Source organism: Xiphophorus maculatus, chromosome 8 (genome assembly GCF_002775205.1).
Source record: "Xiphophorus maculatus strain JP 163 A chromosome 8, X_maculatus-5.0-male, whole genome shotgun sequence".
In the NCBI taxonomy this organism is placed as follows: domain Eukaryota; kingdom Metazoa; phylum Chordata; class Actinopteri; order Cyprinodontiformes; family Poeciliidae; genus Xiphophorus; species Xiphophorus maculatus.
The window spans coordinates 13,146,073-13,167,939 of NC_036450.1; the positions used below are offsets into that span (position 1 = coordinate 13,146,073).

The 21,867-nt window shown below is 38.4% G+C and overlaps 2 protein-coding genes across 2 annotated transcripts; both read right to left on the minus strand.

Annotated features, from left to right (window-relative positions):
* Window positions 1-515: 515 nt before the first annotated feature.
* Window positions 516-12,324, minus strand: LOC102227465 (V-type proton ATPase 116 kDa subunit a-like). The gene is made up of 20 exons (XM_005811993.2): window positions 11,623-12,324; window positions 10,514-10,592; window positions 10,245-10,342; window positions 9,318-9,455; window positions 9,081-9,178; window positions 8,272-8,398; window positions 8,100-8,182; window positions 7,918-8,011; window positions 7,636-7,848; window positions 5,399-5,549; window positions 5,164-5,303; window positions 4,908-5,065; window positions 4,719-4,809; window positions 4,525-4,643; window positions 3,998-4,208; window positions 3,798-3,917; window positions 3,605-3,721; window positions 3,246-3,363; window positions 2,988-3,159; window positions 516-1,444 (listed from the first exon to the last, which is right to left on the minus strand). Exons 1-20 carry the CDS (start codon window positions 11,731-11,733, stop codon window positions 1,342-1,344), a joined length of 2,541 nt encoding a protein of 846 aa, XP_005812050.1. The 5' UTR covers window positions 11,734-12,324; the 3' UTR covers window positions 516-1,341.
* Window positions 12,325-13,004: 680 nt separating this feature from the next.
* On the minus strand, window positions 13,005-16,672 carry nfkbil1 (NFKB inhibitor like 1). The gene is made up of 4 exons (XM_023337849.1): window positions 16,283-16,672; window positions 16,075-16,187; window positions 14,321-14,429; window positions 13,005-14,250 (listed from the first exon to the last, which is right to left on the minus strand). Exons 1-4 carry the CDS (start codon window positions 16,554-16,556, stop codon window positions 13,670-13,672), a joined length of 1,077 nt encoding a protein of 358 aa, XP_023193617.1. The 5' UTR covers window positions 16,557-16,672; the 3' UTR covers window positions 13,005-13,669.
* Window positions 16,673-21,867: the final 5,195 nt, after the last annotated feature.

Consider the following 21,867-nt stretch of genomic DNA (forward strand, 5'->3'; position numbering starts at 1 on the left):
CAATACACCCAGATGTCTTGATCCTTAATATCTATTTCCAGGCATGGATATAAAAAGCAGCAAAAAATCAATAGAACAGTGGCAGACTGAAATATCATTGTCCACTAAATGTAACATCCTCTGCAAATGAGATATCACGCACATTAAAAGTGATGATTTTATTTTCAGAACTGTTCAGCTCTAAGGTAACATATACAAACACTAAAGATGTCTGTTGTGAAACAAAGGATCGATTTATGTGCCAGCAACTTATGCCCACTGTTGGATATAGAAAATCTGTGATGTTATGAGCCTACATCGCTTCCAAAGGCTTAATACAAAGTAAAAACAGTATAGGTGGAAATATATGTAGAACTAGAAATTATGTAAAAGAAAAATGAAAAAGTATTTTTTTTCCCCAAAAAAATATTGAATGAGAGATTTTCTGAGATAAAGCTGCTGCTACCCTGTGATGGACGGGCGACCAGTCTGTGGTATAACCCGCCTCTCTATTCCATGAAAACCAACATCTCTGATTCAATTGCCTTTGTCAAAACCTTTATTTGACGCATCAGAATGGTAAAATATTACTCTTGTACAGACAGTAAGTTAGATAAATATCATGAATCATTATCATTAACAAATGGAATAAGCTGTAAAATCAAAGAAAGATCTAACTATGGTTTCTAATGGTGTTTTTGGATAATGTTTTTAATAACAAGGGCTCATAAATGCAATAATAAGTAAATATGCAAATAGCAACAAGTGACTATTTTCATTTGGCATCATCACAGTCAGTAGTGAGAACTTTACATTGTACAATCATTTCTGCAAAGTGCTTTATGGTAAAAGAAATCTCAGTAAAGGGTTGAAATGTTTAATGTGTTGCTGATTATGGATGCCTGCAGCTTTACCTTTATTACACAAAGAAGATAAAATGGCACCCCTTTACTCAATCTCTATGGCACTGCTTACGGTTTTGACTTGAGCTCTTTAAATACCAAGCATACAAAGCCATTTTACACAGCACAATGCAAATAAAATACATTTTAAAAATCACTCAGCTGGTGACAGAAGGTGCTGAGCAGTAACTCATCCAGAAAGTGACAAGATCAACAGAAAGAAACATTGTTTTTGTACCTCCATCTCTCCAGAGGTGTGCTGGGTAGAATAGTAAGGCAGTCAGCACAGGCCGATAGCATTTAAAAACCCATCAAGGTGATAAATGTTGCTACAAGAATGAGTTTCAGTTCAGAGTCTTGAGGGTTTGCTGTTGTCACAGAATGAATCATTCCAACGCTCACAAAACCTTCACAGTTGTAAAGTCTGCTGAAGCACACATCCACCGCCGCTTTAGGAGGGTTAAAGCAAGCCATCTTGCTCAAAAACCGAGGGCAGCTGGGAGAAGTCGAAGGGCAGAAATTTGACACCGGTTCCATGGTAGAATTTGTTCTGAAACTCCACCCTGGGATCAAACAGAAAAACAACCAAGAACACAACCAGAGTAAACATTCATGGTTTCTACATATCTGCCATATCAAAGTTTTCTTTGATTTTAAGCACTGGAGAAAGGACTGGATTACAGCCAGATGATCAGATGACTTGATGATTAAAATAGAAAATATGATAGGAACTCATGTCTGGAAATACAAATATTCACTGTTTTTTTTTTTTCATGCTGATCCATAGCAAGAACACACATTCATTCCTGACTTTTCAGGGCTGCTTAGGATAGAAATCCAAATTTATGTCAAATAAAATAATGTAAATGCAACAATTTTTAAGTTTATTATTTAAAAGACTAATTAATGATGCTCTTTTCCAAACTAATAAGTGTCAAGTAACTTTTATCGTTCTGAAGGGCAGGAAAATGAGCTTCAATAACAATGACATATAGTGAAGAAAAATAATTGTTATGGGTATCTTGTAATGTTGTTAGTCCATATTCTGATGGTTCTCTATTTACATTAATTTAAAGCCATTCTGCATCTCTATTTGATCATCTATCTTCTCAGCAAAATTTTGTGTCACATTTTTGGAGTTTTGGAGTCTCATGTTGTTGATTCTGCATCTACAGACTTTTCTATATATAGGTTTTGTTGTATATCACTTTTATCAATTTGCTCCTGTAAGAAGCAAATTGAGAAGCCTACATGTAAAAATGTAGTTTCCTCAATATGTGGTTATATGTTTTACTCATACATATTATATCCTAATCTAAATTTGATCATTCCCCTTCCTTCTTGCTTTGTGGCACATTTCTTACATTATTTATTAGATCAGAATGTTGAAGATTTCCATAATCCTGATTTTAAAATATTTCAACTACTGATACAGATTTTGCTTAACCCTATGAGCTATAAGAACAGAATCATTTTTATCCTTCCTGCTGTGAACACTCCTTATAATCTGTTAGGAGCAGAGGTGAGGAAGTTACTGTTAAACAAATCTTTAATAACATTTTAAAACGCACACAAAATGCTTACAAAATCAACACTTTAAAGACATTTTTTAATGTTTTATCTTTGTGAAAGCTCAAAAACATAAACCAGAACTTTGCTGTACTTTGTTCAGCCTTTCTGTTGAAATCATGGTCCTTCTCATTTCTCAAATACTGTATGTCAGGACATGTCGTAGAATGATGTGTTTCCTCTGACACCCTTATTAAAACTCTCATCTGTCCTGAAAATGGCTATCTTTGAGTCTGGTCAATGACAGAATTTCTACATAGACCTTGTAGCACTTAAATATAATGCACTGACTGACAGAGCGAGATTGGATTGTTGACGTTTCAACCGGTTGGGCAAGGGTCGACCAAGATGAAACTCAGTCGATTCTTGTTACCCACCAATTTTTCGGTGCATCTTGATTATTCATTTGTGTGCCTGACTCAAATAAATGCTATATAGCAGCAACTTATCAATGCTAATTAGTGATCAAATACTTACAGTTTCAGAAAAGTGCCATAATGTCTATGTTTAGTACTTGTTTACTAAGCATAGACTCACCAGTGAAGTCGCAGAGCATGGAGGAACGCTGATAAGCCTTCCATGACCAGCAGGATCGACACAGTGAGCGTGGCGAAAAGGCCGAACACAGGGACCAGAAACACCACCCCGACTTTTGTGGTGATCTTGAAACCCAGGCGCATCACCATGGCCCACAGCACCTCTGACAGCTCTGTGGAAATGAAGTGATTTAAGATAAAGAATCAGCAGAGGGAAAGAGGTGAAGGGAGCACTCTGTTATTCTCTGGTTGCACTTACGGGCGTGAGCCAAGCTGAGCGCCCACAGGCGCAGGTAAGACGCAGTGTTGGAAACGCAGCCCAGGCAGTACTCTATGGTGTGGATAGCCTGATGCATCAGCACGTCTGCAAAGTCAAACTGCAAAACCGTACATGAGATATTAACTTAATTTTTATAATAAAAATCAAGTTAAGATAATCTAAGCCTCCGGTTGTTCTCAGAGTTTTAGATCCATTCAACAAATTCAGATATTAAATTTTCACCACAACTGATTCTTGTTCTGTTGTCCTACTTTCTCCTTCTTAATGTGCAAACAGCATTAACTTGTTGAAGCGGATGGAAAAAACAGACATAAAAGAACAGACATAGGTTCTCTGACCTGCTTAGGAGGAGCTTCTCTGCTGGTCACTTCATCAAATCCCTCCTCTTCATCCTCCTCATGAATGGACGTTATGGAGCCATCATCCTCACTCACACGCCTCACCCTCTCATAACCCTGAGGTGAGCCAAGAAACTACAATGAACCCCTATGAGCTGAATTAAGACAACCCAAAGTCTTTGACTGGACTTACTCTGCGTCTGCGCAGGCCTTTGCCGCCGCGCTGCTGCCAGTACAAGTAAAGAGGTTTCCCCAGCAGCAACACGGGAACGCACATCACAGCAATCAAGAGAAGGAAGACCTGCAGGCCAGTCTGAGAAATGAGACCAAAAAATTAAAGCTTCAATAAAAGATTATAAATAAACTCGATGAGTAGATGGTGCCAGCACATGCCTGTCCCGGATACAAAGGCGTTACATCCTTCCCCTGCATGACAAACATGTTGATGAAATGGATGAGAATGCTGGGAGCCTGGCTGGAGTTGTGTGCACTGAAAGCCAACCACTTGTAGAGAATCATGAAGACCAGGTAGCCAAAGAGACAGATCAGGAAGAGCAGCTCGGGAAGAAACAGCAGGTAAACACTGAATTTCTGTCCGAAATGCCTGAAAAGAGAGGACAAGGCATAAAAATGAAAATGTGTCAAGTCATAGTATTAGGCTTGACAAAGGGTTACAAAATCAATATGGCAACATTTTTCTGAGGAGTAAAAAAAGATGTGAGGGTAATGCAAATCATTGCTCCGCTCTCACAGAGGCCTATAACTCCAATCATCTTGCAAATCTCTTTCTGAACAACTTTCTTGACTGTCGTAGATTTTAAACCAGCTTCCGCTCTGCTTCACCAGCATCTTGAGAATACCAGCTTCTGAACATTAAACAGGTTTTAGATAATTGCGTGTAAAAGTGAAAAGCCTCTTACAAGTGGTTGAAGACACTCAGCACCACACCAAAGCTCATGTGAATGACGCCGACGATGACTGACATCTTCATCTTGTACGAGTTGAGGAAAGACAGACGATTCACAGCCAGGTTCCAAATCTGATTGAACAAGAAAATAGCATCTGAGTATTCAAGACATGCAGCTGACTGTAGCTTTTGAGCGTATCTACTCACAGGATCAATGCCGAATGGATACGGTCCACTGAACACACGACTGACATTTGGGTCTAATGTGAGCAAAGCGTTTGTTTGGACTGTTTTGTTGCTACAAAGTAAAAAAAGTGAACGTGTCATGAGGGATCTATTAAGACACTAAGTCTACTGCTCACTGATTTTTATGAAAAGGTTTAATGTCATGCTTACGTCCACTGCTGATTGGTGAACATAGCCTTCACACTCCATCCAGAGCCAAATATATTTAGAGACTTGGAGAAACAGTCGTTGTAAATGAGTCCAGTGTAGATGGAGAAAAGTCCCATCATCAGGATGATGTAACGCCCATGGAAGAACGTCATCCAAATCTGGGATCAACATAAAAAAAATAAAATAAAAAATCAACTTGATTAAAAAAATGACAACCAATGCTTCATTCAGGATAAAAGTGAGCATTTATTCCCACCTCATTACTAGAACGCTTCTTCTTTTGATTTTTCTCCGTCAGCACCATCCACAGGGCGAAGAGGCTCATTATCATGCCATGGCCGAGATCCCCGAACATCACGGCAAACAGGAAGGGGAATGTGATGATGGTGTAAGGAGCTGACAAACAAAAACAACACACAAATATGATGAGTATTTTTTCGGGGAGGAAATTGTGGTTAACTTCACTGTCCCTCAGGAAAACAAGGACTTACCTGGGCTTACCTCGCGATAGTCCCCAACCCCATAAGCCTCCACGATGCTCTGAAAGCCTGTGGTGAACTTGTTGGATCTTAAAAGCGTCGGCGGCGTATCGCTGCTTGGGATGCGGTTTACAAAGGAGGGGACAGTGGCGTCTCCTTTTCTCTGATTAAAAATAAATTAATGGGAGAAAATGAGGGATTTGGTAACGACAGACAGTAAAATTAAATAATAAGAAACTGTTCTTCTAAAGTGTTTGATGGCCCGTTTTATCTGAAAACATCTGCCACAACATCTCCTTTGAGAGAAACTGATTTATGGGTTTAGTTGGTTTTACTAAACAAAAATTGCTACAAATGCCCATTTGGTTTTTGCCAAATGTCAGTTCCTATTTCTTTATATTTTACTTTCAAGCACACAGATTTTCTTTTAATATTTTAAAGTGCTCTTTATCAGCAGTTCTTCAGGCTATCTGAGTCTTTTAGACTTTGGCTGCTTTTCTTCTCATTTCCTGTCCAGGACCTTATTTAAACTAACTGGTTAGCTCTTATCTCAAGTTTATGACTCATACTGATATTAATAAAGATTTCCAAATGTAGCAAAGAACCTAATCTTGGAATGTGGTTCCTAACAGCAATCAGTCCCAAAGACAAACTGTTCCCATTTCTTTGGCTGAAGATAAAACACATAAAGGCAGTTTTTTTTTTGTTTTTACATAAACACAGTTATTCTTAAAGAGGTACAAGATGAAAACTTGGATTAGAGTAATGATCAACTAAGGGATGGCACGTTTCCAGTTAGATGCAGCAATCAAAGATTAGAATCAGACAATTCTTCCTTCTATCGACGATCTCCTTAGATATTTAAAAATTCATTAAACACATCAAAACTAAAAGCTTCTACCATTTTTAGCCTTTGAATTCATAAACAAACAGCAGTTCAATGCAATTTGTTTTAGCTTATTACAAATTTGATAAAGGTTTAGAAGATATGATGAATAATTACAGCTATCGCTAGTTACACAATTATTTGTTAAATTCCACTTTTATCAAAAAATGTTCAGGACATTTTTTTTTGTAATTGTGTGTTCTTGTCTTTAAAAACTCATACTCATAAAAAATCAGAACCATGAGGTTAGACCTCAAAGAAAACTTTAAATCTTTAGTGGGTTGGGCACCAAAACTGGTTCCAGCCCAGCAGCCCACATGCTTCTAAAAATGGTCAAAAGTTCCTTCAGGGGTCATTCAATAATATTCACCTGAGAGCCGTGGCAATCATTAACAGTGGTAGACACTCTGCAGCTTAAACAACACAACTGAACTCACCACACGCTTCCTCAGTTGTAGATTGTAGACTAAAACTTGAGACACCAACATATTTTCTTACTTCCAGTTTTATCTCCAGTGACTCTAAGAAATTTAAATAAAAGTAGCAAATTCATTCGAATTCTGCCCTTGTGCCAAAATAAAGAATTGCAGGTTGTTTTTGACTAATTACTGTCCCTTTGAGGTTGCTCTATAACACAGTTTGGTTTCACCATCTGAAACATATTTCTAATCTAAAGCTGGTTTCCAATCCAGAGCTCGACTTTTCACATGTATCAACAAAAAAACCCTGATCACCTTCAGTTAGTCAGAAACTCTGCAGGGAGACTCTTAACTAACAAACATAAGAGCTCACAATAATCCTACTTTTAATGTATTTTAACTAGTTTCATGTTCATAAAAAAAATTGAATTTTAACTCCTGAGTTTTACTTTCCTCAAGGCGATCACTCTGTCTGTCCAGGCTGCTCAACCTTGACTGTTTAACAAGCTCTTTTTCTTACACAGTCTTAAGAGTCTTAACTCACTTAAAAGGAGATATTCTTATTCAAACATGTTTTTCTCAAGATCTTTGTTTAAATATTATTGTATCTTTTTCATGTTTGAATTTTTAAGCTTTGTGTGATTTTGATCTGTCAAAAAAAATTGCTTATTTAGTTACTTAATTTGTTTCTTGAAGTGGAAATATTTCAAAAATAACACAGTTTCTACAACCAGGCTATTAGATTTAAGAAATTACCTCTCACTATCACCAGCGGGGCAACATGAAATATATCTTAAAGGAAAAAATAAGAACTATTCATTTAAAAGGCTGGTGAAGTCTATTTAAAAGTTTAGGTTTTTTGAAAAGGAAATGTCTTAAAACAATCACATTTCTCTGGCCACATTATTCGCTTTCATAAATAATCAGCTCCAGGTCGGACTCACCGAACCCTTTTCTAGAGCCCCTCTCAGGTTTGCCAAGTCACTGACAGGACACCAAACCTCGGCAATCAGACACTTGTTGGTAACGTCAAAGCTGCACAGGTTGAGGATGTGATAGATAGCCTTCATCTTTTTCACCTGCACAACCCAGGCGTAGGCTGACTCAGCAGCCTTCTGCAGAACTTGCCTCAAGTAGTCATCGGTGCGATGAAGCACCTGCAGGAGACAACAGTTATTAGGATGTTCCACATGCTCACTGTCCTCTCCAGAGACGTTCGATCCTACGTTGTTGAGGTCCTGGATCCGTGTTCGTAAGCTGTCCAACACGTCTGCACGTTCCTCGTCATTCTCAGGATGCGGATATAAGTGGCAGTGGTAACTGGGATTGACAAGGACAGATGCTGATGATAAAGAAGAATGCATGAGCGACTAAATAGGTAGAACCCAGACAACAAATGTTTACATACCAGTCGCAGATTTTTTGAACTTTATGTCCAATTTGATCTCCCCAGAAGGAGATGAGAAACACAACACTTTTGTTTATTTCCCCCTGAAATCACACAATTCAACAGCCTTAAAATATCAGCCGGAGAAGCAGACATAAAGCACAAAAAGTAACTTTTCCAAAGCTTGTCTCACGGTGTCGAGATCGGCGAGGCTCTCGTCCACTTCTGTGTAGCTCAGGATTGTGTAGCCTTTACACACTCTCCACAGCATGCGCTCAAAGGCCTCCACCTTCACCCGCTGGATGAGTCCTGAAATAAAGCTGCACCCAGGAGAGATCAGATTAGTTCCACGACGTGTTTTCCAACCAAATCATGGCATCTAGTGCTGCGGCTAGGCATGGATCAGTTAGCGTTATTAAGGTTTCATGAGATACAAGAGAAAGCGCTGGAGAGACTAGAGCTTAATGCTACTCCACGGAGCAATAAGTCGATTGGCTGAAGGAAGGTGACTAAAATTTGTCTGAAAATATTTCAAGGACATACAATACTGTATATTAAAAATGGTAAGCTACAAGAAGCAGCATTCAGTTTCCATGTTCCTCTAATCTGGAACAAACATTCAAAAAACTGCAAAACAGACCTGCTGAGTGCTGCCTTTAACTAGTAGTGAGTGACAGTTTTGATTATGCTTTTTGACAAAATGTGATAATGATTGCTTGTGTCATAATTGGTGACTGAATTATGTTTTTATGATGTAAAGCACTTAGAACTGCTTTGTTGCTGAATGTGCTACACAAATAAACTTGACTTGACTTGCAAGTTCCAATAAATACATATTTATAACTTAAGTACTTTAATAATTAATGTGTTGTGCTAGATTTTTTGTAGCAGAGAAATAAGTTTGTGGAATACATTTTGCATTTAGGTTGAAACCTTTGTGTATATACCACTCACATTTAGAATCTCATACCAGTGAAGTAAACATTTGGTGGTGCAGCTCACCCCAGCTTAGCTCCAAGTCTCTGCATGCCAGTGCTTCCTGTAGCCGAATCTGTCTCCATGGTGGGGAACTCTTCATACTGGGGACCAAGAGCTTCATGCTAGGTTTAAACAAGAACATGCTGACATTAGTAGGGTATTGCCACATATTAATCGCAGATTACATTAACCATACAATGCCATAGATGTGTTATTAGTCAGAAAAGGAGATACAAGCGGTTGAATTAGAATGAGACTGACTCTGGAGCGGCTGTGTATGAAGCTCCGGGTGATCTTCAGCATGTGTGTGTATTCTGTGAGCTCCAGCAGGTTCCTCTGAAGCTTGTCTTTGTTCTTCGCCACCTCGCTGAGCTCCATCTCCAGCCTCTGAAGTTGCTCCTGCATGGAAGAGAGAGAATGCCAGCTTAACTTAACATTCAGCAGCGCCATACCCTGTTCACATCAAATGGGACATGAATTTGTGAATTAGTAATTTGTCTACAATTCAGGCTTAAACCTCTGTGACTATAAAGAGGTGTGTAGGTGATCTCTAAATCTCCAGAAGAGATCCACATCTTAAGCAAGGTTAAATTAATATATTATCTCTTTATCTCCTCAGCTACATTTCCTAGAATTCCCTAATAATTTGGGTCTGTATTTAACAAACAACACTCATTACTAATAACTATGGCAGTTAATTATGCAGTTAATTACGTTTTCTTAAAACTCATTATTTCTTAATGTCTTGTTGTTTTCCCGACTCAGCTGAAAAAAAAGCAAGACTTTAAAAACTGGGTTTATTTTATTTGCTCGTCACTCCTTCAAAAATAATAATCCTGAGCATTCAAAGGCGCTACCAGGTGGAAAATTGTGAGATTAAGTGAATTTTCCGCTGCTGGTCATTGAAACAGAGCACAGTTTTAAGGAAAAAAGATGGGATAATTGATAACAAACCTAATTAGGGGTTGAAGAGCTAAACAACAACTTCCAGAGGAGATTCCTCAGTTACTGACAGAAACCAGTATGTTTTTGTCATGTTTAGATTAATTTAAGAGGCCAGACTAAATCTGAGGCTGAAGCCATAAAAATCCGAAAAGTTTCAGTCACAGCAGGAAACTAAATATATTTAACATTATGACCTTAAAGGTATAAACAAGAAGTCATATACAAGCATTTCTGTAGACTTACCATAATCTCCAGGACCTGTCTGGGTGGAGGAGCAAGTGGACTCTCGTCTTCTTGAGGCACGGCAATTTTAGCCTTCTGGATCTCCCTCAAAAGGAAGCCTGTGTGTTTTATGAAAATGATCACTAATAGGAAGAAATAAGGCACATCACAACCACTCACTATTATACAAAATACAGTCAGCCAGCAATTCCCTGCTCACTAAACAGATAGCTATTTGTTAAGGATGTATGCTCAGGCTGCTTCCACATCCCAGGTACACAGAGACTTACCCAGGATTCTCTCCATCTCCTCGCATCTCTTGATTTCGCTGACGAAGCGCCGCTGGAATGAGCTGACACTGGGGTTGAGCTGAAATCAGAGGAGCACCATTAGTCAGGCGAGGTGGCAGTACAGCACGCGTGTGGAAATATAATTACCGCCACCACAGTGGTTTAAAGATTGGTGTTTAACAGCTAAATGTAAAGACTGAGGGCTAAAAAAACAACTAAAAACTACTATTCCAGAGCCAAATTTTTATTCAATTCAATTTATTTATATTGTGCCAATTCACAACAAATGTCATTTAGAAAAATTTACAAAAAAGAATAAAAAATTCAATTCAAATATGCATAACACATGGAAAATATGCATTGATGGATGGGCTTATGTACTGGTAACAAATTTTGCTGGATGATAAACTCTTCCAGAGGTTATTGCGATAAATGATAATATTGTTGTTTTGCGACCATTTTCAAGTAACATAATGGTCATGGCACAATAATGCAAGAACACATCCTCAATGATAATGAAACTTTAAATTCCAATCAACATTTAACACTGAAACTGGAAGACATTTTAAATATCCAAAGTAAATCAACAAAACAACAGAAACAAATAAAATGAATTATGAAGTGTCCGTAAACAAAATTGTCTTTTTGAAAAAGGCAAATGAACCAAGACTTCTGTCATCCAGGTTTTGGTAAAAAGAGGAAAAAGATTACAAAAAAAATACAAATCATGAAAATGAAAATTTTTGAGCTTGTTTTTAATCTATGATGCAATTGACTGATGGATGGATGGATAAAACTTTAAGAGAGTAAAAAGTGCGGAAACAAATATTTTTTCATACTCCATTTCTAGATAGATAGATAGATGGATAGATGGATGGATGGATGGATGGATGGATGGATGGATGGATGGATGGATGGATGGATGGATAGATAGATAGATAGATAGATAGATAGATAGATAGATAGATAGATAGATAGATAGATAGATAGATAGATAGATAGATAGATAGATAGATAGATAGATAGATAGATAGATAGATAGATAGATAGATAGATAGATAGATAGATAGATAGATAGATGTGCAAACTGTGGCTCTATTTGTACTTACATCTCTGAACTCGACCAGCCCCAGCTCTCCCAGCTCACTGATGCAGTCATATTCAGAGCCGGACTGCAGAAACAATTGCGCCAAGCACATTTCCTCACTCCGAAACACCATTTTTATTTTTTATCTGCCACAGACAGACAGTCAGACAGGGCTGATAATCTTCCTGTGGCCGATTGATCCTGAACACCGAGCTGTCTGCTACAGCCCAACGCAGCACATTACAGAATTCAACCAAAGTAATCCCCTTCAGACAATTAACTTACACTGATTAATTACTGTCTATTAATGACGACTGGTTTGAAAATCTAATTATCCACATTCCGGCTCATGGTTTCTTTACCCCTCTTTAAAAATAATATCCAATAAGAAAACGTCCAGCGAACAAAGACAGAAGCTCCCCTAAGGAGTCTTATTTTCGCGTCGAGCGATGAAAGAGAAAGGCGTCATCCTGAAGCCTCTTCACCTTATACACCTGCCGCTACAGCGCGGAAAGGGGGGAAACGGTAACCAAGCAACGCTAGTCGGAAAGAACAAAAACGAGCGACAAGGGTAGTAAAAATGAACCCGGCTTGTAGACGAGCAAAAGACAGCTTCGCATGTTAAACAAAAATAAGCCCCAGTCAGAAATAGGCTACGGCCTTTATTCGCTCCACGGCAATTGACACAGATTGCGTCTCCGGGTTGCCAGGTACCGTCGCCGCCTCCGAAAAGTAAGCGAGTTTTGCTGTGATTTAGAGCGCCGCTGTGCCAGCAAGATTCAGTTTTTCCTGCACATTATGTGTGCAGACAAATACTCTCGCCTGCCGCTGTGTTTTCAAACACAATACCGGCTTTAAATTGTAACTTATCGACTACATTTGCAGATTACTCTTGCAGAAGCAGAACCGTAAATCCTAAACTCAAAGGCATTGTCCAAACTAAGACAAATACAAAAGTCCACTAGGTAAGCCAAATTAATGCTCTTACACAGTAAAAAAAAATACAATCAAACGGTAGCCTACTTATTGTTTACGTTTCTGTTGTTTCATAGTCGACTTAATCCGCTTTAAGAGTAAAAGTTGCAACGTGTCAGTGAAATCAAGGCAGTTAATTCCTTTGTCTTTTAATTTATGCGGGATTGGCCATACTCTTTAAAGGGGGATGTAGCTCACAAACCTGGCAACCACCATATCTTCTTATTCGGTTCCATCGCTGTAAACTGGCCGACTACAGGCTGTTTTCTTTTTAAGATGTCTTATTCGAGATACTTTCGAAGTAAAAAAACGAACAAAGCAAAAAGGAAGACAAAACACGTATATCACTCTGCCTCGACAGTAAGTTAACATAATACTGAGCTGTAATTTTTTTTTTTCTGAGAAATGACTCAACACAAATAGTTTAGATATTTTTTATATTGCAGTCAGGAAATAAAACATGTTTAATCAAAAACACAACACATTTTTATTTAGAGAAACAGAGCTCTGCACTAAAAGATATTTTGGAGGTCATCCTTCAATATTCCCGTCACTTTGTGCAATACACCATTGACAGCAAAACAGATACTCAGCACAATGCTACCACCACTTTGCTTGTCCAAAATCACTAAAAAACTAATTTTGTAGAACTTGAAGAACATTCCTCCAGTCCTAACTTAAACTGGGTTGAAAATGAACGTTTACAAGTTAGAATCATATCTAACTAATAGAAACTAATATATTTAAATACAATTTTTAATAGTATGAGGAAATTGTCAGGAAATTGTTCAAGTCAGTGTCTGGCTTCTCTGCAGCCACATTTGCCTTATTTGGTGGGAGTCTCTGTAAATGTCTGATCCTGTAAGTATGATTTCAACCTGTTCACTCACATTTATGCTGCATCATCATTGCATCCTAAAAAGATAAATATTTAAAGCCTGAAGTGTCCCATCTTTTTAATCTGCCTGTAATCTATGAGTGTTTTTTTCTTTCAAGAACTTTTTCATTTTACACCATATTTCTCTGTGAATTTGAACTGACGCTAAAGATTATGTTGTCAGTAAATAGGGTGCATGTGATGAGTTTTATGATTTCTAAGCTTTCAGTCTCTGAGCCAGGCTGTTGAGTTCCTGCGACAGAGCCGTCACCGTGTCCAGAATCCGCTGCTTGTCCTTCTCCTCCAGTCGAGCTTCACACCGCTGAGCAAACTTATCAGGATGCCACAGCGTCTGCTGCTTCCGGAGCGCCTTGCGAAACGCCGCCTCGTCCTTTCGGTCCACGCCGTGCAGCATCACGTCCAGCATCTCCCGGACGGTGCCCCTGGGAGCTGGCCAGGGGATGTCGCTGTAGCTCAGCTTGGTGCCTGCTGATGCTGAGGCGGCTGTGCTGAATGTGGCGGCACATTTCTCATCGTACTGCCGTTTCTTTCCCCGCCGGATCTCTTCCTCTTTGCGTGCCGCTCGAGCCAGATACTCCTCGTGTTCTCTCTGCAACCTTTCATGCAGCTCCTTATTGCTTTCCACTTTTTGTTTCCTCTTTTCTTTTTTCCACTTGGAAGACAAGCTTGCCAGTCTTTGAGCTTCGGCGTGTTTCTTGTTAAAATACTCTCTTCTGATACGATCCGCCCAGTCCCCAAAGTCTTCATCTTCTTCATCGACAGGTAGGTAATCATCAGCTGCCAAAGAAAAGCATCACAGTAAAAAGAAGCAAAATATCACATCTTAAATTTAGTAATTAACATGTACCATATGCTCCAAAGGCTTCAAAACATTCATCCTCGCATGCACCGATCAGCTTCCCCATCCAGTCCTGCTCAGGATTCGCCTCAGGTGGACGACTCATGCTTTCTGCAGTCTGAACAAGTAAAGGGAAAATACATGTAAATATCAGCTAAGACCAACTCCGGGAGTTTGAACGCGATGGTGAAATTATATATATATATATTATATGACATTATAAAATGTCATATTCTGTTATATTTTTAAATTTATATTCAATATATATTCAACTTTCCCAATTCATAAACTTCCTAAAGTCCAGTTATTATTTTTCTTTCTTCCAATCTGCACCAAACGGGACATTGCTCACATCTCTGGTGATTTTTAAAACTAGTTTATACGTGCAAAATCATCACTTTATAGCGTTTAAAGCAAGTTAGGTTGCACTTCAGTAATTTCGCACTTAATAAAAGTGAAGGGATTTTATTTCACAGTTTTTCTGGCAAATAATGTTCATCCACAAAGTCTTTGAGAATTATCATCCTAAACTTGACCAAGTCACTATTTGCTTAAGGAAAACCACAAACAGGAGCATCTTTCTTTTGTTATTGCCTCTTGTTGTCCTTCACTGGTCCAGGAAGTGTTTTTGTCCTCCGTGCTGAGGAAACATGTTGCTGTTGACTAATCTCCTTTGCTATTTGGAGTTTTTGTTGTTTTGTACCAAACCTTCTTGACCAGGAACCCTTTTAAGATTAAATAAGATAAGATTTATTTGTCATTGTCATCAACAGATTACAACAAGATTTAGATTTGCTCGACTCGAGTTAAGATGCAGGTTATGTGTATATACGTAATGTACAAGATAAAGAAATAAATAGTACAAAATGAGAAATAAATAGACATCAGAAGATGGTTGCAGCGCCTGGAGGTGTCGCAACAGAATTTACATTTTTAACAAAGTGGTGTCAAGAGCAGACGTTCTTATGCCTTTGAATTTAGTGCCATGATTGCCATCGGGTAAAAACTGTTTTTTAGGCGATTTGTCCTGGTTTTTATTGCTCTGTATCTCTTGCCTGATGGCAGCAGCCGGAAGAGACCAGGACGTGAAGAGTCATTTAAAATGTCCAAAACTTTCTTGTGGAGCCTGGAAGTGTAAATCTGTTCCATAGTGGGGAGGGGGCAGCCTATGGTTTTCTCTGCTGCCCTAACAACCCTCTGGAGCGTCTTCTTGTCCGCGGATGTGCTGCTGCAGTACCAGACACACAGACTGTACGTGAGCACACTCTCTATGGAGCAGTGATAGTTCCTTTTATACCAATCGTGGGTATATTTGTGCCTGCTTTGACTTCTACATATTTAAAGTATGTTTCTATTGCTTACTCATAGTCAACCACAAAGAAATGTATTTTGTATGGTATGTGAAATGAATGATGTGCTTTTGTAGTGTTTTTAATATTAGTTTATTAAAAATTTATGTTCCCACGCACCCTCCATAAGCTTTATTATTTTGCAATTATGATCTGTGGTTAAATATGGTAAGACAATGTGCTTGTAAGTTCGTCCCAGAATTTGCTAAATTGAGTGAATAAACTGAAACTGAAATTTGGTCCTACATGTTGCTACTGGCAACATGTATAAACCAAAATATATGCTATCTGAATTAGAAAAACAAGTATGATATGTAGTTTTGGAGTATTTCATGCTTGTTTGGGCATATATTAATCATTAAAAATAACGTTATATTTTAGATTAGTATTACAGAGTTTTACCAAGTTGCTCACCTGTGAATCATTCATCAAGTTCAGCACGTCTTGCGGTGTAAGTCCAGCTTTGTTTGGGGCATTCAAAGCTTCTGGGCATTTTTTCTTGAGAGGTACGAACAAGTCCTCATAAACTACGAGATAAAAACATAGAAAAAAATGTATTAAACCAAACAAAAGCCAGCTGTGAGTATTAGTTCTGGTCCAGGGCAAGCCGCTAATTCCCCACCAGTTTTCCCGTTTGCGAACGCCATGTTGGCGGCGATGTGCAGCGCCGTGTTTCCCCGTCGGTCCCTGTGGAGAACATCGGCTCCGCGTTTGAGCAGGAGCCGCAGCACAGCGTCGTCTTCCAGGGAGCAGGCTAGCTGCAGCGGGCTCCTCCGCATCTTTCCCTGGGAGAAGTTCACATCAAGGTCCGGGTGCTTTCGGAGGTACGACTTCAACTTCAGTAGATTGCCCTCCTCCACATACCTCCACACTCGGGCCTGTCGGTGGGACACCATTCTGCCAACAAACACCTAGAATTACCTATATCTATTTTTGTATTCCTACGTTCAGGGAGACTCTAACCAAACACAGAACTAGGCCTCGGCCTGTGTTTACTGTTCCGTCCGTTAAACACCTCCGGGTTTTGCAGAAACGTTCGCATCAAAGTTCCGTTTATGTATTTCCCCCCCCCCTCAGTTCACCACTAAGTGTCACTGTTAGCCTCGTTTTCCGAGGTTAACCCCCGCTTTACGGCATGAAATTTTGTTTTAAAAATAGACACGTTCTTGAAAGCAGACTGTACTTCATTTATTTCTAACCAAACATAACGTTTTAGCGATCTAAAATGGTATTCTTTGTGTCGTAATATTCCTATTCATTTGTTGGTCCACACTATTATAGCGTTTCTCTGTGAAAAAACATTTTGTATATTTGAAACTGAATTTTTTGCAATGAAAAATCTGTTGATAAAAGAGACAAGTTTATTTGAGATATCTAAAATAATAATAATAAAAAAAAACAAAGTTGTGATCACAAACTGTTTTTGAATAAAAAAAATTATTGACAGTTTTTAAATTGTTTAAAAAGTTCAAATTTATCTTCATGAATCACAAGCAGCAATGTGATTACCCTTACAAAGATACACCCACCTAACTAGAGTCAGCGGGCAAGCGGAGGAGTACATCTAGATCACCAGGCTATCACAAGGTCAAGAATGCTTACTTAGATTCGTTTTTTTAGTACTTAAGACTGGTAAGAGAGGAATTTTTCTGCTATAACTGATACTTAGAAAAGTATGATAAACAGAAGTTTGATTGTATGTTACAACGCCATTGTGGTTCCAAAATTTCCCACATAATTACTGCGGCACAGACTTGTGACCCCAGCTGTCGCTTGTTGAACTATGCAAACATCGCTATTAAGCCAATTAAACAGAAACATAATAGCATGATAAACTAAATTTATAAACAATTTACTCTCTCATTTCATTAATTTATGGCTCCATGGATATTCTTTAGTGGGACACAATGCAACCTAATCAAAGCATTCATTCTGAAATTGCATTTCATTTATGGACATAATCAGACATCGTTATACTTTTGAATAAAAAATCTGGTGTTTCATGATCTGAAATTTGGAGAAGGTTGTATTGCTAACATTAACTGCTCTTACTTTTGTGTCTGAATTGAATTAGTTTGATATGAAAATTGCATTCTAGCTTTAAAGGATTAGGCTCATGAAAAAAAACCCCATTAAATTAGCATGTGATAACACCTATGTGATGAGGCTCACACTTTCAGCATGCAGTTGCTTTCTCAAATTAACACCAGTATTATACCTCAGTAATCCAGACCCCTGTATGTTCTCTCACTTGGTTTCTGTGGGATTTTATAGCTCAACTTTCAACAAACCACCTGCTGAAGAAGTGTGAAATGAAAAGATAAAAGCCTAATTTTCTCAGTTTTTACAAGTTATAAACTGAAAGAAAATTCAATTGAACATGAAATTATCAAAGCTCTTTGTAAACCCAATGTTACATGATTACATACTGTGTTTAAGTTTTATTTAATGATCCTGGACATCATACTGATGACTATATCTGGTGCAGAGAAACAGCTGTAACAGCTGCCCAGCAGCTGACTGACTTCTTACTTTATCCTACAAGACTGAACAAAGAGCCTCTGTTTAAAAGAATCTGGTACTTTATTTTAACATGCGTATTTCATGTCACACAAAGAGCCATTACATTTTTTACAAATGGGTACAGAAATAGACATATAACACATATAATAAAAAATTCTAAGATTTTTTTTGTCAATTTTTCTGAAACACATAATTTGTATCAGGTTTTGCCTTCAAATATCCTGCTGGAATCACTGCAGTCATATTACATAAATAGGTTTGGAAATGCCCCAAAAAATCCTCAGCATCTGTTAAATTAAAGATTAAAAATGGAGTATAAGTTTTGGTTTATATGAACAGTAATGGAAAGTAGCACTGTGGAGAAGTCAGGACATGAGATTAAATCATTGAGATGAGTTTGACCGAAATCTGATCCTGTTTCATCTATTTATACTTTATTAGTTTAAGCTGATTAAGTTGTTCATAATCATGATTAATATTGCCATGTTTGATGTTTTCAGGATGCTGTTCTTTACTGTGCTGCTATTATTTATGTTCGTATATTACAAAAGAAGTTGGAGACTTCATGACAGGAAGGATTTTTACATTAGAAACTTCTTTGGAAGTAAAAATAAAAAAACAATATTGGTTTATTTTCTACTGCACAGTATCAACTACAGTGATGTAACAAGAAATCCACATGGGAAATGTTTTACTTTTCCTTTAACATAAAATTCTTCATCAGAAGTTTGCAAATGACCATATATTTCTTTCTCTCATTTTGAATCTATTTTTTGCTGCATTGGTAAATTTTATGATCGTTTGTTTAGCACTTCCTGAGCATAAAAAACGTTGCCATCAAAATAGGAGGATCAAACAATGTAATATTTGATTGGGCTGCCTTTAACCACGTGCTTTACATGTTTCACTCAGGGAAAGTGAGACTTCATTGTACCCTGCACAGAAAACAAAACCAACTACTTTCCATGTTTTACAATAGGTCTGTTCTTTTATTTAAAAGTTTCATGTTTTCTTCTGTTAAATTAGAGCTGATGCCGCTATCCAAAAGGCTGTGGTGGTTTATCAAATTACAAAGACAATATACTTCACATAAAAAATTATAACGCTAACAGTTGTGATTCTTTACTTTGTTTTTAATGAGAAAGGCTGTATCACAATTTGTGGTAGAAAGTCTAAAGGAAAAACCGGTTTGTCGGATGTTTTCTTTCTCAGTGGGATTATACTGTCTACTCTGGCCGCCCCTCTTTTGTTCTGTTCACAGATGATTTGAAATGAACAAAGTCCGACTGCTGAGGAGGAGCAATGCCATGTAGGAATCTATGGATAAGGCAAACATTCCTATCCCTTATGAAATTTACCCAGGATGTTTTTATTTACATTACAAAAAGGGTGGAAAATGAATGAGTTATTCTGTAAAATATTGAGTGTTTGTTCATTGAGTGACTACAAATATTGTATCAAACACTTAGAATATAAGTCACATAATAGACCTGAAGGCAGTATGACTGTGGAGCGTCACTAAACTCACAGTTTCCAATCATAAATACAATTTGCTATGATTATTGATATATAGCAAATCACAAAGAAATTTGGACAAGGTGCAGAGTCAGTTTACAATTGTAAATCATTCATTATGTTTATTAACATACAAACTGAAGACTATTAAACCCATTTTAAAACCCCGGTGTACCATTTGTTGTTTAACAGGCATCTAGAGTTCAAATTTCCATTTGTAGTAGCTTTAAATTGGCTAAATTTGTTGATAAAAAAGCTTGTAGGCACTGGTAGTAACATTCATTAACCCATACACATTTCATGTACTAGCATGTAGTTTTTGACCAAACATTTGTCAATTTGCCAGAACCATCCATCCATCCATCCATCCATCCATCCATCCATCCATCCATCCATCCATCCATCCATCCATCCATCCATCCATCCATCCATCCATCCATCCATCCATCCATCCATCCATCCATCCATCCATCCATCCATCCATCCATCCATCCATCCATCCATCCATCCATCCATCCATCCATCCATTTTCTAAGACCCTTGACCCCAGTGGGGTCAGGAGGGGTGCTGGTGCCTATCTCCAGCCAGTCTGTTGCAGGGCACAATTTGCCCTCTGCAGATAATAAACATGACATCTAATTCAATTCAGTTCGATTCAGTTCATTTATATAGCACCGACAAATGTCGTCTCAAATTACTTTACAAAAAAAATGTTTTAGTTTAATCACACATTCATTTCAGTTCATTCTAGCTACCAAACAGTACAGTATGCTCAATTAATTACTCAAAGTAGATTAGAAAGTTTACAAGGAAATCCAGCAGATTGCGTTGACTCAAACATATTTGGACCCAGTATAGAACCCTCTGATTCACAAACTGCATTTAAATTTTCCAATTGCTTTTATCCACATAAAAACAACCACCAAGTGGGCAGTTTGGTGTTTTGCCCCACAGAAACAGTTCACTCCTTGGAATGTGGTTTTGTAAAACACCATTTGATGGAAACATTTTGTTGCATAATGTCATAAATCTCTCAAAATATTTCTGCAATAAACTCCAAACTTATCTGCCTGTTGATAGACACTATAAAGAAATGCTTTATGTCACTAACAGGAAGATGGACTCTCCACAGTATGACTGAGTAAACATCAGAGTGTTTGTGCTCAAAGATTTATGCCAATGTGAAATTATTTAAGTAAGTAAATGATCACAGTGGCATTCAGCAGAATCTTCACATCAAGTTATAATAAATGTGGATGTAAAAGTATAACAAGTATTGTTATACTTTAGTAGTAAAGTTGCACATGTGCATGATCCAGATAATCAGCTGGGCACATTGTTGTTCTGGGTGAGGCCCTGATGGAGATTTTTTTTTTTTGACACTTATTACCTGTAAGGCCAACATCGTTGCAGCTGAGACCCTAAACTGGTTCAGGCCTGTTGGACATGACAGGGCCTCCATTTAGACCTGAGGGAGGGTAGGAGGCACAAAGGCAAGGATAGAGGAGAGAATGAAGGGAGTCTCTGTGCCTATTGAAGAGGATGATCCTCTCCAACCTAAGATCCGGAGACTCCTAAAGCTTTGACTCTTCCGCTCCGTCGGAAACTACGTGTCTTCACTAACAATTGCTGTCTTGTGTGAGCGTCTTTGAAAAGATCTGCAATCTATAGAGGCAGGGAGACAGAGAAGAAGAAGGGAGAGATGACTCCAATTAATGATTTCAGGGGGCTTGACTCAGTTTGTTACCGACCACGTTATTACCTGAATATTTAGAGAAGATCATGTTGAACTTGAAGCATTTATCTACAGTTATTCATTGCAGATAGGGTTGTGAGGTGAGCATCCTGTAAAAGCAGATAGACGTCTCTGAAGGACAGGATACCCAGATCAGGAACTGCTACCCCGACCACCTTCGGTCTACCTTTCCTGTTGGCCTGCTGGATCCGTTCCAGGCCGTCAGGCCAGCTTTCCTCTGGGGAGGTTGTTCTGGAAGAGCCGTGTGGCAGGAAGCTGAGGGTCCTCCAAGACTCCTCAGAGGTCAGCATTTCATTCTTCCCCACCGCAGTCGGACCCGGCTTCAGGTCGGGTCTGCAAGCCGAGTTGCTCTGCCTCTATTGTTAGGACAGGGGAGAAATATGCGCATGCTTCCTTTGTCTGTTTTCTGCTTG

Excerpts from the sequence above, each read along its gene's own strand:
- nfkbil1 (XM_023337849.1), bottom strand. The coding sequence starts at position 16,556 with ATGGTGTCCCACCGACAGGCCCGAGTGTGGAGGTATGTGGAGGAGGGC. Across the intron at positions 16,188-16,282 it reads GTTCGCAAACGGGAAAACTG|TTTATGAGGACTTGTTCGTA; the intron begins GTGGGGAATTAG and ends TTTATCTCGTAG. Across the intron at positions 14,251-14,320 it reads TGAAGCCTTTGGAGCATATG|CTGATGATTACCTACCTGTC; the intron begins GTACATGTTAAT and ends TTTCTTTGGCAG.
- LOC102227465 (XM_005811993.2), bottom strand. The coding sequence starts at position 11,733 with ATGGTGTTTCGGAGTGAGGAAATGTGCTTGGCGCAATTGTTTCTGCAG. Across the intron at positions 9,456-10,244 it reads GACAGGTCCTGGAGATTATG|GAGCAACTTCAGAGGCTGGA; the intron begins GTAAGTCTACAG and ends TCTTCCATGCAG. Across the intron at positions 5,304-5,398 it reads CTATCGCGAGGTAAGCCCAG|CTCCTTACACCATCATCACA; the intron begins GTAAGTCCTTGT and ends TTTGTTTGTCAG.